At 43.3% G+C, this 23403-nt stretch overlaps 1 protein-coding gene across 1 annotated transcript; it reads left to right on the plus strand.

The window, feature by feature from the left end:
- The first annotated feature begins 990 nt into the window (after positions 1-990).
- On the plus strand, positions 991-6112 carry PIM3 (Pim-3 proto-oncogene, serine/threonine kinase). The gene is made up of 6 exons (XM_065857002.2): positions 991-1620; positions 1941-2050; positions 2190-2240; positions 2563-2926; positions 4195-4371; positions 4516-6112. The coding sequence occupies exons 1-6, from the start codon at positions 1536-1538 to the stop codon at positions 4698-4700; spliced, it is 972 nt and encodes a 323-aa protein (XP_065713074.1). The 5' UTR covers positions 991-1535; the 3' UTR covers positions 4701-6112.
- The last annotated feature ends 17291 nt before the right edge of the window (positions 6113-23403 follow it).

Consider the following 23403-nt stretch of genomic DNA (forward strand, 5'->3'; position numbering starts at 1 on the left):
CGCCTTGAACTCGGCCGGGGAGGGAGAGGCCGCCCCGCCGCCGCCGCGCCCCCATTCCTGTTGATGCAGCGCCCCCTGCGGGGCAGGGCGGGCGGCGCTGCGGGGCGCCCGAGGCGCCGCGGACCCGAGCAGGCGCCAGGGCCGGGAAACAAACAGCGTCGTGTCCTTTCGCGGCGCCGAGCGGGGCGGGGGAGGGGACGGAAGCCCTCAGCTCCTCCGAGGCGCGCCGCCGGGGAACTGGCGCCCGCCGTCGCGCCGCATCGGCCCCGCGGGGCTTCCGCGCAAGGGAGCTGACTGACACAAGCAGGCGCGGAGGGCAGGCGCCCGGCGTCCCCCCGCGCTGGTTACGCCGCCGCGCTGCGCCGAGGCTAGGCGGGGAGGAGAAGGGTCACGTTTTATTTCGGCGAGCACCAGCGTTATGAACAACCGAGCTTTGAGCCGCCACGCAGGGAGCTGCCTGCACCGCACGCCAGGCCTGCCGAAGCCACGTCCCGGCGTGCCCCGGCGATGGCGGCGCCCCTCCCCCGCAGGGCCCCAGACGCAGCGTCTCGGCCGGCGCGGAGCGGAACGGAGCGACCTTCCCGCAGCCGCGGGGCGGGGCCGGGCCCGGCGCGCCGCGGCATTCCCGCCCTGCCGCTTGGCCCCGCTCCGCCGCATGCAAATGAGACCCCTCCTCATTGGCCGCACCGGTAGCCCTTCGAAAAGGCGCCTCGCGATTGGCCGCGCAGAAACGTTAACGCAAATCGGAGAATCTCTCCCCCTCCCGCTTTTTTTTTCGCCGCTAATGAGTGATGCGTGCTTGAGACAGCCTGTAACTCTGCGCGCCAGTTACTACAAATAAGTAGTTCCCAGCCCCCCGCCCTCCACTCGCCCGCCCGCACTATGGGGCGGGACAGAAGGCTGCAGTCCCGGCCGCCGCACGGCGGACGCCCCGGCGCAGAAGGGAGGGGACCGCTGGGGCGGGGGGGAAAGGTGTTTCCCCCTCCCCCGCGGAGGGATATCCTCGGCGCGCTCGCCGCGCTCTGCCCGGACCAAAATATTGGGCGTTAAGAAGCGGCTCAGCGGCGCCGCCGGCTCAGAAGCGCGCGGGCAGGCACGGCGGATCCTGCGCCCGCCACGGCTCCACTGCGGCGCCCAGCCCGCTCCCCGCTGCGGTGGCCCCCGCAGGGGCGGGTTTCACGCGTGGCCCCGCAACGCCTGGACCCGCCTGTCTCCGCGGAGGGCTCTGGTTCTGCCTGCGCGTCTCTGTGCTCTAAGAGGCTCTCGCCGGTTAGAAGAGGAGCGGCGCCCTCGCTGATTGCCTTTCTCCGGAGGACTTGGTGCGACCTCCGCGTGGATCTGTGCCGGCGGGGACCCCCGAGGACTCCGTTGGTGCTCGCTCTCGGCCGGGGAAGGAGCCGCAGAGACGGTCTCGGCGGCCCGCCGCCCCCAACCGGCTCCGGAGCGAGGAGAGCCGCGCCGCGTCGCCGAGCGCTCAGCCGGGAGGACGCCGGTGGTGCCAGCGCGGGGGACTCGCCGTCCCCCCTTGTCGGAAGATGTTGCTCTCCAAGTTCGGCTCGCTGGCTCACATCTGCAACCCCACCAGCATGGATCACTTGCCGGTGAAGATCCTCCAGCCAGGTACGGCGGGACCGGGGCTGGGGTGTCCCCCTACGAGCGCAACGCGCCGGGCGGGGCGCGGACCGGCGCCGTGCTGCCCTGGGGTGCGCGGGGACGGCGCCTGGCAGCCCCCGAAACTTCGGGGTGCGCTTTTTTCCGTTTTTTTGTTTTTAATCGAAGAAGAAGACTTATTAAAAACATTATGTGCAATTATGTATGTGTGCAGCGCACACACATCCACCAGGCAGAGCATTTTGAGGCTTTTAAAAATTGGTTTTTTTTTTTTTGGTGAAACGCGGCTGCGGACGTTAACGCGATGTTTTTCCCTCTCGTTTCCTTAGTGAAAGTGGAGAAGGAGCCTTTCGATAAAGTCTACCAGGTGGGCTCCGTCCTGGGCAGCGGGGGATTCGGCACCGTCTACGCGGGGAGCAGGATCGCCGACGGCTTGCCGGTGAGGCGCGGGACCGCCGCACAGCGGTTCGCGGGCGGCGGGTGGGAGCGCAGCGCGGGAGGCTGCGGGCGCGGCCCGGTGGGGCGCAGGCGGTCCCGCCCCGCCGCTCACGGCGCCTCCTTTCCTCCCCGCTCCGCAGGTCGCCGTGAAGCATGTGGTGAAGGAGAGGGTGACCGAGTGGGGCACGATTGTAAGTACCCGAGGGGGGCCCTCCGGGGGTGCTGCGCGGCCGTGGGGCTCCGCCGCGGTGGGGCTATTGTGTGGGCGGCGGGGCCCGCCCCGCTGGCGCGGCCTCTGCGTCGGGGGAGAATTTGGCGGGGGTTCGCCGCCGCAGCGCCGCGCCCGCCCCTCGGACTGCGGCAGCGGCGGAGGGGGCCCGCCGGCCGCGCCCTCCTCCCCGCCCTCCCCTCTCTCCCTTCCCTCCCTCTCGTCCTCCCAACCCCCTCCCCTCAGTCGGGGGCGCACCGGGCCACGCCGCCCCCCGATGACCCGCGCCCCTCTATTCTGCGCAGAGTGGCGTCATGGTGCCCCTAGAGATCGTTCTCCTGAAGAAGGTGGGCTCCGGCTTCAGAGGGGTCATCAAGCTGCTGGACTGGTACGAGCGGCCCGACGGGTACTTGATCATTATGGAGCGGCCCGAGCTGGTGAAGGACCTCTTCGACTTCATCACAGAGAAGGGCGCCCTGGACGAGGATACGGCCCGCGGGTTCTTCCGGCAGGTGCTGGAAGCGGTGCGCCACTGCTACGGCTGCGGTGTGGTGCACCGGGACATCAAGGACGAGAACCTGCTGGTTGACCTCAGGACAGGCGAGCTGAAGCTGATCGACTTCGGCTCAGGGGCTCTTCTCAAGGACACAGTCTATACCGATTTCGATGGTACGTGCCGTTCCCGTGCCCAGGGCAGCCCACGTTTGGCCAGACCCCCACACGCCTCTCAGGGTGATGCCCTTTCTGTAACTGCTGCTTATCCCCTTTCTGGCACCTCACAGTAGCAAGTGGTGCCTCTGACGCAGGGGTTCATATCAGGTCTACTGGTAATGGAAACCTTTGGACCCGAAGTAGCTTAGGGGTGTTCAGTTGCGTAGGAAAGAAGCGATTCCAGGCAGTGACGCAGCAGTTTATATTTCCATGCCTTGGAAAAAGCTTTTTTTTTTTTTTTTTCCTAGAGGGCGATCTGTTTACATGGAGGCTTCGCCAGTGTCGAATGTTTCCATGTGTGGAGATGCAGTTTTTATATGCGTTGCTTTTTTTAACTTACAGCAGTAGCTCTCCCCCTCCCTTTCCACCCATGTCCTGGAAATCCCGCATTGCAGATTTTAAAGCAATGGGGATGAATATGGTCCTTCAAAATGTCTTGATGCTGGCTTCAGGGCCGGGCTCAGCGCTTTAGGGATGGGAAAGCTGAAAATAATCCTCCGTGTGACAGGAGGGAGTATTTCCCCCTGCCCTTTGAGCGTGACTGATGTAAAGAGGGACTCTTTTCCCTCCCCCCTCCCCCCCGGTTGCTGCACTCACATCTGTTTGTTGTGAAACCCGAAGCTCCGCCGCACGTGACCCTCGGCATCACAAATTCCCGGTTTTGTTTGGTATCCAAGGAGCCCGCGGGCAGCGGGGCGGGGTGGGGGGGAGCGGGCTGAGAAAAGCTGCCGCAGAGAAGCCGGGCGGGGAGGAGGCTGTTAAAAACGTAGAAATCGTAAGCATTCCTGTTTTGTTTACTGCCTTGTGGAATTGGATAAAGCAGATTAGCCCCGTGTAAGACGGCAGACCGGAGTTTCACCTTCTTGCTGCCCTCTCGTCTCCTCCCCGACAGCCCCCTTTGTCCTTTTGTGTCTATTTTTGGTGTGATGCTGCAGACGCCACGTGGTCAGTGAAAGGGAGCTGCCTCAGTACACAGTCAGCTGATGGGGCTGTGTTGTTTCTTGCAACAAAATAGCACAACCGGATGGGCCAAGTCTGGTAATGGTGTAACCCCGCAGATGACCTGAAATTACACCACTAATGGCTTTGGCCCGTAAGAAATTTGAAGCTTGTTTTGTTTTTTTACTCCCAAATGACAAGTTTATGAATTTAATTTAGCTCTACTAGGAGGAGATGAACAATGGGGAAACACTTTTAACCGCTTGTTTGGTTTTTTTCCCTTTTAGGAACGAGAGTATACAGCCCTCCAGAGTGGATCAGATATCACAGATACCATGGGAGGTCAGCAACAGTATGGTCTCTGGGAGTTCTGCTGTATGATATGGTTTGTGGAGACATCCCCTTTGAGCAAGATGAGGAAATCTTGAGGGGACGATTATACTTCAGGAGAAGAATTTCACCTGGTGAGTTGTATAGGAGTCAAATGGGATTTGTTTTGTTTTTCGTAGTCCTGTACATTTGAGTTTGTCCAGGTAGGGAGGGATTTTCTTATTCAGGGTTGTCTTTTCACTTCCCTGGTCTAAAATCGCTTTTTTTGTTTGTTACAGAATGTCAACAGCTGATCAAATGGTGCCTTTCACTGAGGCCTTCAGACAGACCGACACTTGAGCAAATATTTGACCATCAATGGATGCACAAATCTGAAGTAGTGAAGTCTGAGGACTGTGACATAAGGCTACGGACCCTTGATACTGATGTATCTAGCACAAGTTCAAGTAATGAGAGTCTGTGAATTACTAAGGACCTCGCACTGGGAGGGGAGCTACAAGCAGAAAGACCACAGTGCTGCTGCCAATACGTAGGAGGGGCTAGAAAAATGCATTCATTATTCTGTAGTTGAATCTTTGTCTGAGGGACTTGATTTTATTTTCCCCCTTTGCTGGTTTCTGCTTTGGAATGAGAGATTTCCTTTGGAAACGCTGATGTTTGGGAGTTGCAGGCCAGTACTTAGTCAAAGACTGACCTTATTAAGAAAGCAGTGACCTCTTGAATACATGGTAAACTTTTTTGCTCTCATAGAGCCTGGACTAGATTTTATTTGCTTTTGAGTGCCTTTTTGAAAGCTGCTTCAGTGGGACTTTCTTTTTTGAGCTGTGTATGTCCAAAGAAGATCCAGTTCATTATAGGAATTTGCTCCCTTTAGACTTAGTGCTGGAGGAAGCAGCTCCTATGATGCATTGGAGAACATGTTCGGTGATTGAATGAAGTAGTCCCATCCACTGGTGATGGAATACTTGAACACAGACATTTCACTCCTGCCCCGAGCCCTTTCCAAATCCAACCCACCTCTGCTGCTCAAAATATTTCCTATAGCCTGCCTGCACAGAAATATGAACAGGTATATCAGCTTTTTTATCAGAAACATTTATTCATGTTTCCTTTTATCATCTCTACCACTGGGCATGAGAAGCCCCTTTCTCAACTCCCCCTGGCCTTTTGTCACCCCGCGAGTCTTAAAGTACGTATGGGCATGTTGAATGCACAATCAATGCAATATTCAAGGACTTTACTTTTTTTTTTTTTTTTCCATACCTGTATAATGTGTTTCTGTAAACTTGGTTTTTCCCATGTATTATACAGTTATTTATTGTTTGGAGTTTAGAAGACCTCCCACAGGTTTCAGCTGTGGCTATTTATTTGGTTAATTTATTTGGTTAGAGTTATTCAACACTGTGCTTTCCCCTCCTTCTCCCCATGGGAATTCTAGTGGTTTGCCCATGGCACTTTTTTTCTGCATTCCTGTCAACTTTTGTTTAAAAAAAAAAAAAAAAGACAAAAAATTTTGACCTTTTCAATTTTTGTTGGAAGATGGAAAATTGTTGTACAAAGTCTAATTTAAGGGAAATAGAATGACTTTTTAAAGTTAGTATGCCTTGTGTCTGGTATTACTGTACCAGAAATGTAAAGTAATGCTGTTTGGAAGGGTTTTAAATTATTGACATTGTACAGTCTCCGTGCATTGGCTCTGGAAGGTAGAGTGGCAGAGTCATAAACCTTAATTTATTTTAATAGCTGTGTTTCTGTGATCTGGTTGCATTTATGCAGCTTGGATTTGGATTTTTTTCTTCTGTTTAACAGTGTGAAATGTATGGAGATCATATTTTTTATACAGGTATTTCAATTAAACTTTTTTTGTATATAAGAGTTCTGTGTTTGTGTGCTCACTTTGATCTTCATGGTTACTCTTGATGCCAGCTGAGGAACACATTCCGTTACCCTCTCTAGCTACTGAAGACATACAGCAGCTGATATGGAGTTATTAGGTCTATGCTACTATGCCATGACCATTTTGGAGGAATTAAGCAATCCTTCATCTGGACTGTATCTACTTCTCAATCACTGTACTTGGTGTTGAACTGGAGAAGGTACACCATAGAACTGTACTAATGGCCTACAAAGAAGGGAATTGGCCAGTAATTGCGGGATTTGTAATTCTGTAGACACTAAACAACTGAAACACCACTGTATGCCTTGTCCTTAAGTATAAGAAGGAAGGATTTTTGTAGATAGGGGTGGTTGTTGTTTCCACAGCTGACATGTTTCCATTACATTCAGTGTCCTTCCTCCTGGGGGAGTGGAGGGGAATTTCCTGTGCCCTTACAGGAAAGGGACAGCATTCCTGAAGAGTGGGGTGCCTGTTTTTCTTCTGTTCCTTTAGCTTATCAAAAGGACTGGTGTGTTGCCTCATAAAGTACTGAGAATTATCTGCTGCTCTCATCCATAGCAGAGGGTGAGAGAAATGTCCTCAGCATTCACCTTGGGGTGGTGTGAGTAGTCCTGCAGATTAGTGAGTTTCTCTGCAGCTAGAGACTGACCTGACTTGGTCTTTCTGCGGGGGTGGTAGCAATTACTAGGTTTAAATACCACACAGGGATCTACAAGACATTTAAGAATGTGTTCAGTCATTAAAGGTGCTTTCTAGCAGTCACCGAGGCTTAGAATCTATTGGTTTTGTGTTATTGCCCTTTCTGGGGATATTTCTGTCAGCTCACCCACTATTATTTTGGTTCCCTGTAGGGAATCTCTCACTTCCTGACATCACATCAAGCTATTTGATGCTAACTAGTCTAGACTCAAAATGCCGCTGAATAGCATGAGCAGAAGGTGAAAGGCCACTTGTGTGTACAGCTTTCTGATGATGTGTTGGGAAGGTGCATAGCTTTTTCTTGGTCATAAAAAGAAAGTTCAAATTACTCTTATCAGGAGAAAACAAAAATGAACAAACAAAACCTACAAGAAAAAAAAAACAGTTGTGTCCAACAATTTGTCTGATTTCTATGTTTTTGTTTCTTTTTAATTTTAGACATGTTGCTCCAGTTTTTAATCAAAATCTGTATGCATGCTAAACCTAGTCCTTGGGAAACTCACATATACATGAAAATGTGCGTTGTTGGAACTCTATTCACAGAAATAAAATACTTTACAGGTGAGAATGCTTAAGAAAATCATACAAATGTGTCCTAGGAGAAGAATGCTTCAAAGTGAAGACTAGAAGTTTTAACTGAGTATGTCTTTTGCTTAAGAGGAGGGACTCAAACTACAGAAGAGATGATCACAACACCTAGTGCAGTTCTTCAGGGAAACATGTTTCTAACCACAAGTGCTCCCTGGAGAAATTCCAGTAGCTGATGATAATTAACATCTTCCACTCCAGTGGCTTTGCATGCTCGCAGCTGTTGAGAGGGGTGGTAGCAAGGCCATAGGGGTGAGCTTCAAAGGGCTACCAGAAAAGCAATCCTAAAAATACGTTTGTAAAGCTATTGTTGATTGCTGAACTAGAGACTTTGAACTTTTCCACAGGAGCGTCTGTTACTTTCCTTAGCTTCATAGAGAAGTGCTGTTGAAGCAGTCTGTTTTGCAACATAAAAACTAGGTTTTCACCTTTTGCTACTGAGGCAAAATGCATTTAAAAGGATAAAGGTCAAAAGGCCACGGGCAGGAGTGCCGACTCCCCTCTGGGATTAGCTCCACATAAAAGATACACTTTCAGCACTGCACAGGCAGCTTGCGTTGTGAAACTCCCTGCACGCTAATAGAAGCCACGTGGCTGAAACACCATATACCGAAAGAAATTATTTGTAAAAATAGCTTTTCATTACTGTTGAAAGTTGGAAAATGATGTGTTAATATAGTTCCATTAGCTGAATGTTACTGTCAAAATGAGCAAGTCAGTGACAGCTCTTGGTTTCTCCCGCGCTCCTGTTTTTTTTTTTTATATAATTAAATGTTGCTTCTCTGGGATCCTCCTCTTCATACTCTTTCCACACTAGGTTGATTTTCAACAGCGCAAAGCCCAAAAAGTAGAATTCTGCAGAACCTTCAAAGTACTACCATTTAAATCACAATCTGTTTTAACCTTGACAAATTGATTTAGCTATGACCACACCTATGCATATATGTGTGCTACTGGCTTGATAACGGTTCTTTCAAATACATTGTAATGCTGAAATATCTTTAACAATATATCATCTTGTGTAATTCATCCCATTAATAAAACTCATTCTCCTGTGTGCATAAGCATATACTTGCTTGTTTTTTGTTTTTTTTTTTTTTTTTAGCTAACTAAGCTTGTGTTTGCTAAAACAGCTGAACAAGAGCCCTTTGAACAAAACTATCAGAAGGATGTTGCAGAGATTGATGAGGGTGTGTTCTCGTCAAACACTTATGGTTCTCTTTCAGTGGTTTACTGACCTCTGTTGGTGAGATTAAAGTATATATTCCAAAAACAATGCATAAATTGGGAAGACAGATTTTAAAACACTGCTGACTGATACTTTCAGCTATGGAAGAATATGACTAATTCTTAAATATTCCACAATTTTTGAAATGCTACCATTACAAAAAAAAAAAAAGTATATATATACATATATATATATATATATATATATATATATATACTACAAATACGAAAATAGCTTTTCAGTAGAAACAGGATAGGGAATTATAAATTCAAAAGGTTGTCAATTCTCCATCTGAAGTCACAGAGGTAAGCTGCCTAGTGAGCCCCAGTCAGTGACATGACTCTTGGCATGAGCATTTAGGAGCATATTAGCCCTCCTTCTTCCACTTCATTTCAGTCACAATGAGAAGTACTTGTCTCCTGGCATACTGATGGGCCGTAATTTTCAGCAGTGTAACCAGACAACAAAACATAACGAACATTGTGGCCCTATCAGCTTATTACTAGTGGATTTTTTTATATTAACAACAGTGATGCTGCTGTTGATAGCAGAACTCGAGACAATGGTATTTTAATTTCATCACAATACACAGCTTTTCTGATCTTGTACTGCAGCTTGATATGCTTATAAATTTGCAATTGATTAATTTCACAGTTATTTGTGATTTAAAATTTTAATATGTTTTTTTCCTAAGGGGTTCCCTCAGGTAACTGATATACCAGAGATATATTAACCTTTTTTTTTTTATATTGCAGAACTGCTGAACAAAGCGGTAAGGAGGCCACAAAACCATGCAACTAAAAATAAATTCATATCTGTACTTAGACAGGATTCCTACGTAATTTCAGATGATGTTTGTCTCAAAACTGGTGGATTCACATGGGTCAATAAAAAACGTGGGCATAGAAATAAACCAGTCTCTATTTTTGCTAAAGAGAAATTACACTAAATAACTTCAGAAGTCTTACTCAAGGCAAAATGAGGAGCAGTAACATCAATCCATTAAATTCTTGCAGAGATTTTCTTAGCTTGCACTCCCACTACTTCTGTTCCAATAAATATAAAAGGTATTCAATTTTTTGTTTTCTTTCCTGTTCATAATCTTACTTTTATTTGTAATATGGTTTGGCACATTCAGGTTTTAAGAAATGTTATGTGGTTTACCAATATCTCCTAAAATTTGCATATTTATATCTCAGATGCTAGGATTTCCTTTTCCTTGAAAACACCATGAAGGAAATTACTTGCCTATGGAAGTATTATGCTTACATAATAATATACATTCAATATAGATCTCAGATTAGCTGTATTTAAGCTCTAATTATTATGATACTAGTAAGAATGACATCTATTATTGCTAATACTCTCCTAATTGACTACACAAACCATTATGTAAAAAGCTACTTACGCTAGTCCAGTAAGAGAATTAGTGAGATGCATACTTTAACTTGCACTCTTCCTCAGGTAAATCTGTGTTAAACCTTGAAATTGCAATTAAGTCATAGGCAGCACAGCATCTTGTGGGTCAATATGCTTCTTTATTTACTATTAATGACTCAGCAGTCACTTTAAGTCTCCAATTGGGAGTAATGAAAGATTACAGGAAATTGTAATGAAATATTGCAGAAAATTATCCTCAAACTGAAAGGTATTTTGCTCTATTCTATGCAGAATTTTGAAAAAAAACCCTCATTTTGTGAATAATTGTCTTATTTTTTTTTTCTATATACGTTCTACTGAAAAAGCTATTTCGTTGAAATCAAGTTTTGCTTGCAACACCTGTTTTGGTAATTATGAATAGCTTGGTTTCAATGTTGAAGTTTGTCTCTTCTTTTTTCTGCTTCCCTTGTTTTAAGCCAGGAAAACATAAGCACCAAATATCAGTCTATTCCAGTTAAAATAAATAAATAGGCTAACAAGCACAAGCTATAAAATGTTGGAGGGGGGGGGATATCCCAGATGGTTTTATTTTTTACCAAAAGTTTTCAAACCTAATAGTGTCATGACAGGCAACAGTCTCTTTCAAGATCATCCTATGGTAAAATATCTCTTCATCAAGGGAGAATACTCCCACAGTCAGACTCCATGCAAGGTTTTTTTCTGTTTTTCAAATACCGATGTAACAGTGAAAGCCTCACAATATACAGATTTACATCAGCATATAAAAGCATAACAAATCTCAGCTTCCTAGAGATAACTTGTCCAAGCAGAGGCAAATATATAATAAACTTAATTCACAGAAAGGCAGATTAGGTTGTGTTAAGGAAGAGCTTTATATCTGTAAGGATAGCTGAACATTAGTGTTAACTGACTGAGGTCTATATCAAATCATCTTTTTTCTAAACAAGTATTTCATAAAGCATCCAGAAATTACAGTTGTCTTAAAAATACTTTGGATTTGATCAGCCTAATTCTCATGAGTTTACAAAAGAGGTTCCAGTCCACAACATTCATTCTGCTTGTTGAAGCAATTTAAAATTTATTGACAGTTATCCTTTTGCTACTGGCAAAACACTTTTTAATGCAGATTTGACCTAATCAATAGTAGTAGTAACATCATTTCTTATGATGGTGAGGCTATGGGACTACTGACCTTTTCTCAAAACCAGCATCAACTAAACCAGTCCTTCCTTCCACCATCCCTTCCTTTTGCTGCTGCTGCACTGATATTCAAATCAATAAACTGAACGCTCTGATAATGACCCAGCATAAGTGAGAGAACATGCACAACCGCTTGGGACTGGGGTGTGGGGGAAGAGAAATGTTACTGCTGAAGAAAGAGTGTGTGTAATAAAAAACTTAATTTTCTCGTCTCTACCATCAATTGAATCCCCTAGTTTATGTTTTATAATCTCTGCAACAAAGGATTTCCAAGGAATGTTGACAAATCCTACTATTTTTAACCTTGCATGCAAATTATATTAGGTGGCTTTTTTTCAAATCAGGTGTTGAGCACTTGCTTGAAAGGTACGCAGTACCTCACCTCCTGATGAAGTGTAGGAACTCAGAGCACTCAGAATCTTACAAAGATCAGAACTTAATTCATGAATATTTTTACACATCTCAGCGGTATGCCCTACTTTTCAACCAGCTTCACAGGTACATTTGCAAATGAAAAAATACATGAAACATTTCAGAATAGCTAATAAATGATAACACTTCACAGCTATGCATGACAAAAAAAAAAAGTTGCTGTGAGAAAAAGTAATACAAATAAGTTGAAAGAACATAATTACATTTATTGTTTAATCTCAAGAACTATGATTTCACTCTTTCTCTGTCATCTTGAATCTCTTCAGCAGGCATGAGATCTCTTGTCATCTCTAGGACGTTTCTACTGATGCTCATTGTTTAATACGTAGTTTTCCAACACATTTAAAGCAAAATTTCAACAACTGATCTTGGAAATCTTGGTGAGTCCCTATGTAAATCATTCATTTTGAGTGCACTTTTAAGATATGCCAGTCCCCAGTCTAGTGCTTGTTGTGGTGATCCACTGAAGTGGCTCTAACAGCTGAGTATCATCATTCCCCTGACAACTCCTAGCCAAAGTGCTCTTGGTGGCATTGGACCCAATTCTGCAGTCATTTCAAGGGGACTGTTGCCTGTGTAATGGCTACCGGATTATCTCTTAGCTGGTGACAAAAGAAAGTCTTCCCTAGAGAGAAAATAAATGAGAAGGCCTGAGTTGTAAAGAAAACCCTCTACTGCAATGCTGGAATACAGTCAAGAGAGGAAAAGGGAGCCCTTCTCTCTTTCAGAAGTCAGAGCTGCATCTCTCTGTAAGATAACAAATGAGTTATTTGCAAGCAAAGGCAAAGTAATTTGAAAGAAAAGTAGAACAAAAATTTGTCTCAAAACTTGAGGCCTGGGTGATGTTTTTGTTAATACCATAAAGAGCAGTTGCTCACTAGAAGCCTTTTTTTCCCGTGTAACTGCCTGTTAGTGTGAGGAAGTGTTCATAACAATGTTGATAAGAATTGATACCTCTCTTCCTCTACTGAACAGACCTTTCATGTCACAAACCAAAGGTACAATCCAACTCTTTTTATGACATATGACAAGCTCCTGCTGACATAAGTGGTAAGTGAACACGTGTGAGTCACTCTTGAAAACAGAAGATACATGCTTTCATATTCTTTACTGAGTTACGTTTTCATTAATTGATATTATTTTAAAAACTAACGTTCACAATGGCAAAAACTGAACTGGTACCAATGATCTTTTTTGTCCACATAGCTTTTACAACATTTTAGAAATTTCATTGGTTGTCTGTGAATATACATATGATAGAAATCCTTTGCTTACATTTTGCTTCACTCTTAGCTCTTGCACAGGGCCATTATAAAGATTATGCCACACTGGATGCAAACTACAATGGAGGACACTTTAAATAGCATAGTGGTAAGACATCAAATGCCTTGGTACTGGCTTTCTGCAGGGAAAGATCAGCCTTTGCTTTGCACAGAGGGCGTGTGTTTGTTCTAGAGTATCGCACTTGCAGTTGCTAAAATTCGAGTTAATTGATTGCCAATTGGCTTAAACCTGGAGAAAAACACAAACATTTGTGTTAAGTTGGTCATGAAATATCTAGATTAACATTTACAAAGCTGTTAACTAACTCAGGTTAATTGGCAATCAACTGAGAGGAACAAAAAGTCCAGATCCGTAGACTTCAGCTAAGGGATTGTCTTCTCATGCTTCTTGCCAAGTAAACTTTCCCAGGTAAATTTTCAAACTAGCATTTCCTTGAGGACAATGGATAACAAAAAGTGGCTCCTTTTCTTCTTTTTTATTAGTTTCATACAAAGCCTGTTTGGGGGCATTTATTTAAGTACCTGTTATACCAGTTTAGCTGGAATGGCCTCAGTAAGGCTAGATGAAACCTCGTTCTGAGTGGGTAGGTGATTGTCCACTGGTGCAAGCAACTCCTCAGAGCAGGGTGACAGCACTCCCTGCCCATCTGCTCACATCCCTCAGATTAAGCCTCTAGTGGGTTGTTCTCCTCATGTATATTTCCATGGATTGGAAGCTGGTTTGCTTATTTAAATAACAACTTGAAGGATGAAAGAATAATGCAGATGTATGCTTTGAACCTACGATAGTAGTGACCGCTGTACATAAGTTAATGTTGTGAAAAAAATAATAAACAGAAGTCACAATGGCATCTTGTTCTGAATATAGTTGCTCACTGTTTACTTAAAACTGTGGAGCAGCTACTTCAGACAGATTCCTTCATGCCCCCAATTTTCAATCTAACTAACTTAAAAACTAGCTGGGTTATGTTGTACAAATTTTGACCACAATCTGGCCTGCATATGCCACTGTAATTTATACAATTGATTATTTTCCACTTTCTCAAGGATATTAACTGGCATAAACCTTCATTTTTTTCATTTCCAGTAATTAATTCTCTGTAGAAAGTAACTGAAAACACTAAACAAAAGCATTTAATCAGAAATTAATAGAGTTGGCTTGTCATCCGTCTGTTAATCACCATTCATTTTTGTATAAGGAGTGAAAATTTTATTAAACCTCATACTTAATTAAAGCATATTGTTTCCGTAGCAGATTGGAAAGTACTGTCATCTGTTTAGACTTGTATCCTAAGATTCATTAACAATTCATGTTTCCTGCAACATGCAGGCATTTAGAAATTCATTCTGTTGGGATCTGAACAGAGGTACAAAGGGTGAGGGTTGTAGCACAGTCAAGTATTCTTTTACTGAAGGCCTTCCAAAACCCCACCATAATGCAGATCGACAACACAGTGAAGGAATACTAATGAAACTGAATGGGCTTAAAACGAGAGAGTGAAGAATAGCGAGGGGGGAAAAAATTGCTTCACAGATTTTGAGATTCATTGTGGTAGTCTGGTCTAATGAATAATAATAAGAAATTTACACAGTCATTCCTGCTTGAATCTTTATTGCAACAGTCATTAAAAATGTGATTTTATATATATTTCCCACTTCTGGGGAAGTAACTGCAGCAGTGTTTTCAAAAATAATGAAACCAGATTGTTCTAGTGTAATATTCCTCTAAAGAGTCCAAAGTAAAAATATAGAAAAATGGTGATGACTAGTTACTGTTTATTATTACAGTGAGGTGAAAAGATTTGCAAGACACTGCCTGTTTTCAACGGCTCTTTACATACATCGGTGTCCTGCTGCATCATCGTGATGCAGGAACATGTAAGAGGTCTGTATCTCATTACTTTTTTTCTTGGCAGAATGTCATATGTGCCCCCAGTATTTGCCAGCATGTAATGAATGCTACTGTATCCATCAATACTATTGAGCCACAGTCAGCCGTTTGTCCAAAACTGAGATTAAGAGTTGGCTTGTTAGACTGGTCAGTGATAATGGAATCTCATCTCTATGCCCATTGCTTCTTATGTGTTGTAGGATCCTGCTGTTATATAGCTTGCCAGGTTCTGCTCAGTCCCTGCTTGTTCCTTGTCCCAGGGTTCACTCTCTTTGCCATCTTTACACTATGCTCTTTAGTTTGATGTATCTCTTGACTTTCTTAGTTTCTGTCTCTTGTCTCCAGCCCTGACACAAGGAATTTGCTAACAGCTTTCACATTCCAGGTATTAAAGGGATTGCACCATGAACATATGGTCAGATGCAGCAGTAATAAGTGCAGTACTTCACCAAGAGACAGATGCAGATGTAGGTAAAAATACATTAATGTTTTATATTATTACTATTTATCATTAGCAACCATTGATTAAGTAAGTAATGTGACTGATTCCAAGCAATAAGTGCAGCTTAGCTCCTAAGCGCTTGCAGTCCAGGAAGACAAACAGCAGGCAAAGTGTAAGGGAAGAGAGACAAATATATTTTTTAAAACAAATACCATCTATTTCCACTGGCCCTCTGCCTAGCCATTATTAACTCTCAATAGATCATAGGCATCCAAGATGAATCTTCCTGCTGTTACTGGAAAATTTTTCTTGGCTCAGACATGTAAATAATTTCCTTTAAAACTCAACACTATGTTGTTACAACATCCACTCTGATAATCTAATTGTCAAATGTGACGATTGTCCATTGGATCAGCTCACAGGGACATCATTGTTGTGTGATGGTGACCTTACATTTGGGAACAACCTTGCCTAGGGCTTCCCAAATCTGCCTCTTACAAGGCCATATGACAGACATGTAAGGCTCCCTGCCAGTCACACTTGTTTAAAAATTCCTTGATACAGTCATGGCACTTATGACTCCCTGTACTGCTGTGACATATGACCCTTACACCACAAATATTCTTCTGTATTATGCAAGGGTGTCACTACAGAAAGAGGATTATGTGAGGTCATGGCTAGAGTCTGATCCTGCCTCATCCCCAGATGTACAAGCAGAAAACAGTTGAGTGGATTAATAGGTAAGGGGCTTTTAGAGGCAACTGCCCCCTTGTTCTGACATTGCTAGGTGAACAGAGGGATCGGTGTTTCTAGATGGCCCCAATCTGTTCAATAACCATCTAGATCAGCTTATAATGTAGGATAACCTTGGACAACAGCAGCCAATGGAACCAGCCCACTTTTGCTACATACACAGGCACTTTATTTTTACGTATTGGACATTGTGGCAGAATGCAAGCCCCCCTCTCTCCCCGCCCCTCCTTCAGTATGGAAGGAGTAGGCAACAGCTTCTTTTGCTTGGCCCCAGAGCACCCTGGCCAGGGCCATTAGGAGAAGGAAGTGCCGAGGCGTCAGTGAGCCGCTGGGCGCCTGCGACCAGTGTGGGGGATGTTTGGAGGCTTCAGGGGCACCCCACAGCCAGTGTGGGGGTGCAGAGAAGCTTTTAGAATGCCCACAGTCAGGTCTGATCAGCCTATAAAAAACGGGATTCTCATCGAGACTCCGCCCATTGTCGCGGGTCTCTCAGAGCACGAGTGAGATGCTGCCGCTGAGAGCCCCCCTCCCCAGGATGGAGACTCCACTTGCCCTGCCACCACGTGTATTTATACTTTCCGTGCACATATGCACGTGTAACTTCCCGTGCTTCATACAAGCACGTATAAAATTATTTCCTCGCACAATCGCGAGTGTATTTTCCTCCCGTGCTTCCACATAAACATGTGTAACTTTCCGTGTTTAATACAAGCACGAGTAACTTTCCGTGCACATTAGCATGCGTACTTTCCATGTTTAATACAAGCACGAGTAACTTTCCATGCACATTTGCACACGTACTTTAAATTATTTCCTCACACAATTGCGAATGTATTTTCCTCCCATGCTTCCACATAAGCACGTGTAGTATTCCGTGCACATTTGCACATGTAAGTAAATTAACTCTCGCAGGATTGCGAGTGTATTATAAATTTACCCTCGCAGAATCGCGAGCGTACGCTTTCCATAGTCACTACGAGTACCTGTATCTCTTTAAGAAGATACACCGTGTTCAGGCAAGTGTGTACTCCTCCCAGACTCAGAGACGGTTCCAGCATTGTTTTGGGTGAAGCCACGTGCATGCACACTGTGGACCGCCTGTTGTACTAGTTGCTGCCCCTTAATAATTTTCCCCAACTGATATCCAAACCTATATTTAAGTCACTTTTGGAGTGCTAAAACCCTGTTTCTCACCGGTTTAATAAAAGTTGTTTTGAACCCTGTTGTCCCTTAAACTAGCCTCGGGACTCCTCCGTGACAGACATCTACACATTACTTTTATCTCTTGACAGCTACAAGACTTTGTCATAGCTGGTAGCTGATCTCGTCTTCCCTTCATCAACCAAAAAAAGTCAGAGCAACCATTTCACTTCTAACAGGAAACTATACAAGCCACATTTGGTCTGATAAACCAGAAGACATACAGAAACAGAAAACAGTGGTAAAAGTAGGAATATAAGGTGGTCTTTTTTTTTTTCAAGCTACATAAGAGACTGCCCTGGCAGAATGGGGTTGCTGGAGGAGCTTTTTCACTACCTAGCTTAATGTTCCTCATTTTGTAGCTTCATCACGTTAGTATTATCTGTAGCAAAATGTCTAACCTACTACATGTACAGGTGACTATAAAGTCCACATGTTCCTCTTGGAAATAAAACACCTGATTATTCATATAAATGCCTTCTAGCAACTACTACTTTTTGGGCACATTAATTCTGTGTTCTTTTCCTTTATGCCTGCATTTCTTAAAAAGAAATATACCACATTGTCCAACTCCTTACCCATTGCTATTGTCCCTGTTGGTAATCTGTCCACACTTTGCCAGCAGCTGGGTTGCCAAGCTGGAGGGGATCTTGTCTTGGGTCTTATCTTGACTTTAGAAATTAATGTTGTCAAGAAGGGTAGTGTTAAAACTTGGCTTTCAGAAAAATCACTGAGCTGGAGGCAGGTTATTTCCTTTTGAGGCGTGGAATGACCTTACAACCCTTGAGGTTATAAAGAAGATATGTATTTATTTACGATGCCGGACACACAGGGAATCATTTCACCTAATACGTGTGTAAAATTACAATAGCTGTGAACTTGGTTAAATGCAGTAAAGTGTTACATATTCATGAAAGTTTTAGGAACGCCTATACATATTCATAACATGTCCCCAAGAAGGTGGTTCTTATTACAATGAGTTCCAGGAGACCATTTCCAGAGTCTCCACTTCTGGCTCCTCCTGGTTGCAGCTGCGCACTGATCATGGACCCGGGTCTTCTTTCTCTGTACACGGTCACCTTTGGTGCAGTGTGATGAGTTGGTTAGGTCTCAGACTGCTGAGTTGGTTAAAACTGGCGTATCTCCTGTCCTGTGCCCAAGTTTCTGTAAACTAGTTCACCCAAGGATGCACCAAGGATTATTTTTTTTGCAAGGTGTCAGTGAAGTCCTGATTCTTGTACAATAAGTTACACAGAGTTAAGCAAGGCTAGGTAATAGTGATGTGGGTTAAAGGGTTAGCTCTCTAAGTGTCTTTAGTGATGTGGGGTAGGGTTAGTTCCCTAAGTGTCAAGTGTTAGTTTTTAAGTGTTAATTAGTTAATTGTCAATTCCCTGTATCACTTTAGCCTGGAATCATTTAAGTCCAGGGGAAATGGGAATGACTGTTGTACACAGCACAAGCACATCAGAGCAATAGTCTTCCTAGATGTACCATGGACTCCCTCCGGAGAACTTGGGAAGACCTATGAAATTAAATGTTAGAAAAATACCAAGTGGATAGATGCAGATGTGAAGACAAAGGTATAGATCTACTTTAACTACAATAGGTTCGTGAGCTGTTTGAGCTGGGGAGAGAACTGAGATTTGACTGGAATCTTCCTGCCCGGTGACACTTAGAAAGAAAGTTCATGTATCTGGGTCCCATTTTTCTACCAAGGAAAGACTGATCAACAGCAGAAAAGCTCAGAGGATGAGTGAGAATCACCTGATCAAGTAGTGAACACAAGGTGGGGAATTGTGGTCAGGTAACAATGCACAAATATGATGTCCTGGAAAAGTCTTTTCATCACAGGTTTAGGGATCAGTACTGCAAAGATTTTAAGCACTAATCATGTCACTATCTAAACTTCTGTCTAGACTTGGAGGTCGAGGATAGTTTGTCCTAGATTAGGCAGGTTTCAGGATGATTAGATAAAATCTCTCGATTTTCTTATTCTTTTTCTTGTGATATTACTGAAATAGGGCTCATTAGCATATCATTAATGTAGTAAGCTCCTGTTCAGGTGCAAATGTGAAGACACACGGAAAATAAATGCTCGGGCCTTAACAACAGAAAAAAAAAGCTGTAATTTTTCCTCAGGAGGTTTCACTACTTGTTAAATTGTTAAAGCCAAAGATTAGTTTATCTTGAGCGTTCAATGGCAAATGATTCTGTTAAGATAGATTTCATTTACATCCTTGGATCTTGAGCCTTTCCAGATGGTTAAGATAAGCAAGACCCCAACACGTGAAAATGAGAGGGTGGAGGTTCCAGTAACTTGCTCTTCTCTCCAACACCGTGAGGAGTCATACCAATTTTAAGGCAATCGAAGTACTTATGCAGCGCTGCAAAGCCCCTAGCCAGTCTGGAAGAAATCAACACTTAAAGAAACCTTCTCCAGTAGGTGTTAAGTGCTCCAATCTTCTCAGCAGGAGTTACTCATGAACGAAAACACCCCTTGAAGCTGAGCAGGGGAAGAAAACAATGCAGCTCTGAGAGGTGTAATTGGCTCCATTCTCCTTGGTGGGTCCTCATCTCATCTGCCTGAGGCCAGGGGTTTACAATCTGTGATTTCATCAGGTCTGTTTTTAGCAGCTAGTACACTGAGCCCTGGTGGCTGTTTACATCATACTCCTATGTCACAGATGTCACTACCATGGTAAGATAGAGGACTCAGGCAATTTTAGTGTGTCAGAGACCCCAGACACTACAGCCTCAGCTCCCAATCCCAGAGAACACACAAGTGGCAAAGTGCAGTCCTTCCTTTCCCTCCTCCTCTGCTTCCCCACCTGCCTCTGCCTAAAGAGAGAGGTAAGAGCCACTGAACCCTCCGAGGACAGACAGGGAAAGGGCTTTGGACACTCTCAGTGGCAAAGGGATTCATCAGATATTGTTACTGATAAGACAAAAGGGATATAAGAAGTCTGACCCCGGTTTCCTTGGGGAAGTATGCAGAGAGTCCAAGAGACAGTTGGAGAGACAGGGACCTTATTGCCCTTGTTTTCATGAGGGAGGACAGATATCCTCTTCCCACTGTTTCATTCCTAGCATGCATTTGGCCTTAAAGATATGTCTCAGTTTTCTCTCTTCCATGCCATCTTCCCCTTGTCCTGTATCATCCCTTTCCTTTCTGAACTCCTCTTTCCGCTTGGGAACACTTGAGACAATTCTACCCTAGGATCCTTTCTCTCACATCCTCTGTCTGTTTTCCTCCGCTGCCTGCCCCAAGCAAACAGGTGCACACCTAGTTCTTTTTTTCAAAGTAGTTTGAGTACTATTTGAGCTGTGTATTTTGACTATGTTTAAACAGCTGGCAAGCAGTTATGGTGTTTGACAAAAAATGTAATACTAGCAGTAGAGGGGCTCATTTCAACAAGATACTCTCATGATTTCTCCCGATCTCATCACATCAACATGACTTGAGTGATCTCAGTCAATAGCAACTTCATAGTCTACTATCCTCTTTAATGTTACAAAAGCAAGAAAGTCACATATTCCTCAGCCACTCAATGAATGTATGGTACTGGGTTCATTATTTAAATTCTCATTAAGCCACTGTCAATAGACTATCTTCTTTTAGTAGTAATTCCACTGTCTATGTTAGTTGACTGATCAATTGGTTCAGGAACATCTTTAGGGTTGAATGCTCCAGTCGGGACAAAATAAAGATCTGCTCCATGCTGCTGAACTGGGCCAGGCGAAGATATGCTCTTCCTTTCTCCTAGAAACAGGAACTCATAACAGAAAGTTCACAAGGCTTTTTTATCATCTATGACCAAACCAGGCTTTGTCTGTCCTGGGATTCCCTGTTGACCACCACCAGGTAGTTTCACTGCTAAAGTCACATGAACAAGTATTTTTACCACTGTAGCTACTTGAAATTACAGAGTAGTTGAAGTGCCATCAGTGGCTTCTAGCTTCTCTGCAAAATTGTTTGTGTCACAGCTAACACCACCAAGAAGTCATGACTTTTAAATGTTCGGAGTTTTAATCTGATGCATACTTGCATCTAACAGCATATTGGGATGTTCCTCTGCTGCTGGCAAAGAGTAAACATAGAGAAACTATGTGTTTGGAGAGTCTGAAAGTGCATTTGCAGGAATTTATGTCTTCAGACTGTTGTGACGTTGTAATAAAGGGAATAACATCAGTTATTAATTCCACACTGATTGTGGTAATCCTAATACTAGTATTTCCAAACTGCATTAATTGCCATTAATTTAAGACTCAAAATTTATATTAGTGGTTTTATACAGTTTATTTTCCCCATTTCTATTGTAAAAGTATTCATTCAAATGTTGAGGTTTTGTTTTTCTGAATCATATGTATAACACGTGTTGGCCTACTTTTCGTCCTCATTTCAAAAGTCGTATGACTCATTTTTAGCTAAAATGTATTGGAAAAACAATGTCTTTTGACTTTTTCTTTATACTGCAACACTTGTTGCTGTTGCTGTCTTTACATATTTAAATTCATTGTAGAAGCCTGGAAAGGAAAGATGTCATCTTTTTCTGATTCCTAGTCAATAGAAGTGTTCTTTTGTCTTATTAAAAAATGAAAAGAAGTTTGGGGATATATTCTTCTGGCCCTTTCACCTGCATTTGCAGTAGATCTCTGCATGTCAAGGTCACACATTTATTTTAGACTTTTTAGCTAATATCCAAATAGCTGCACTGGAATTAGATCATTATATACTCAAATACAGGAAAAAATATCAATGATTACATGCTATTAAATGTTAAAAAGAAAGGAAGACAATAAACTCCTGCATATCTGCTCAGTACTTATAGAAATGTCATTAAAAATATTCAATTAGTTCCCTGTACATGTCACATGGAACACATCAGTTTCACCACTTCAAGTACAATTAGGCTGAGAGACTGCAGAACATTTCGGAAGGAAGCGAGGTCAGGGCTCCCGAGCGGCAGCCGCGTTGCCACACGCGGCTCTGCCAGGGAGGTGACTCCCCGCTCTCCCCAAGAGCTTTGTCTAGACAGTGACAGTGCGTAAGCACCCGGCACTAAAGGAGACTTGTACAGCTAAGTGTCTGGTCATGTTTTTTATGTGCAGGACAATTAAAAATATAGGAATTCCCAGAATATTTTTTGTGTGTTTGGTGTTATGTGTTTTTTGTTGTTGTTTGTTTGTTTGTTTGTTTTCTGAAGAGAAGTGTCACAATAATAATAATAAAACATTAATAATGTATTTTGTTATAAGTATCTTTACATAGAGTTGATTTTTCTGATGTTAATTCAGGTTTTTGTCCAAGACAAAACGCACTTCGAACAATCCATGATCCTACCCTGGAGCAAATTGAGATTTATACCAGAAACAGCAAATAATCTTTTCAAAGGTAAATTAAATCAAACGCTATTCTTCTTGTGTAAAACTTTATTTAAAACACGGCCTGTTCATTTCAGCAGCTAGCATAAGCTATAATTAAATCCAAACACTTTATTTTTATTTGTGTAACAGTAGCATTGCTACAGAGAGGCACAAACAGAATCCAAATGGCACTTTTTAGAAGAAAAGAAGACATTAAAAAAAGACCCCCACAATAACGTAGGGTAGCCATCTAACCTACTTATTACTTGCACTTCCAACATAAAACCTGGCAAACCTAATACTAGACCACCTTTTATATGTGTAAGGCAAATGTTTCAAAGGAACACGGATGATCTTTCTAAAACAACAATATATTTTAATGTGTACATATTAAAAACTTACACGCACGATATATGTTTCCTCATTCCTCTATCTTTCCTCACTTGGCTGCATAATTTTGTGATGCAAACACCATTGAGTAGCACTGCCAACCCAGATAGTCTGGCCTTCAGTAAAGATTTTGCAGGAGCCCAGCTTAATTACCCTTCACCTTAGCAAGAGATGCTATGCAAAGGTGAACTACAAAACAGTAACGAAACATACATTTCGATTATCAACTGTTCCTTCATAAGGCACATTAAAATAGCCTCAGAAAGTTTATTTTATTTTTTCATGTGAGAAATATCCGTTCCTCATTTCGTTTTCCCTGATTAAGGTCAGAGTCCCCAGAAGGCCAAGATTGTGGTGCTCTATGAAACCTACAAGTGGCCCATGAGTGGAAAAGAGAA

This window comes from Patagioenas fasciata, chromosome 1 (assembly GCF_037038585.1).
Source record: "Patagioenas fasciata isolate bPatFas1 chromosome 1, bPatFas1.hap1, whole genome shotgun sequence".
Taxonomy (NCBI): domain Eukaryota; kingdom Metazoa; phylum Chordata; class Aves; order Columbiformes; family Columbidae; genus Patagioenas; species Patagioenas fasciata.

Bases quoted from the DNA above. Each gene is read 5' to 3' on its own strand.
- PIM3 (XM_065857002.2), top strand. From the start codon at position 1,536: ATGTTGCTCTCCAAGTTCGGCTCGCTGGCTCACATCTGCAACCCCACC. The intron at 2,241-2,562 runs GTAAGTACCCGA...TATTCTGCGCAG, and splicing joins TGACCGAGTGGGGCACGATT to AGTGGCGTCATGGTGCCCCT. The intron at 2,927-4,194 runs GTACGTGCCGTT...TTTCCCTTTTAG, and splicing joins AGTCTATACCGATTTCGATG to GAACGAGAGTATACAGCCCT.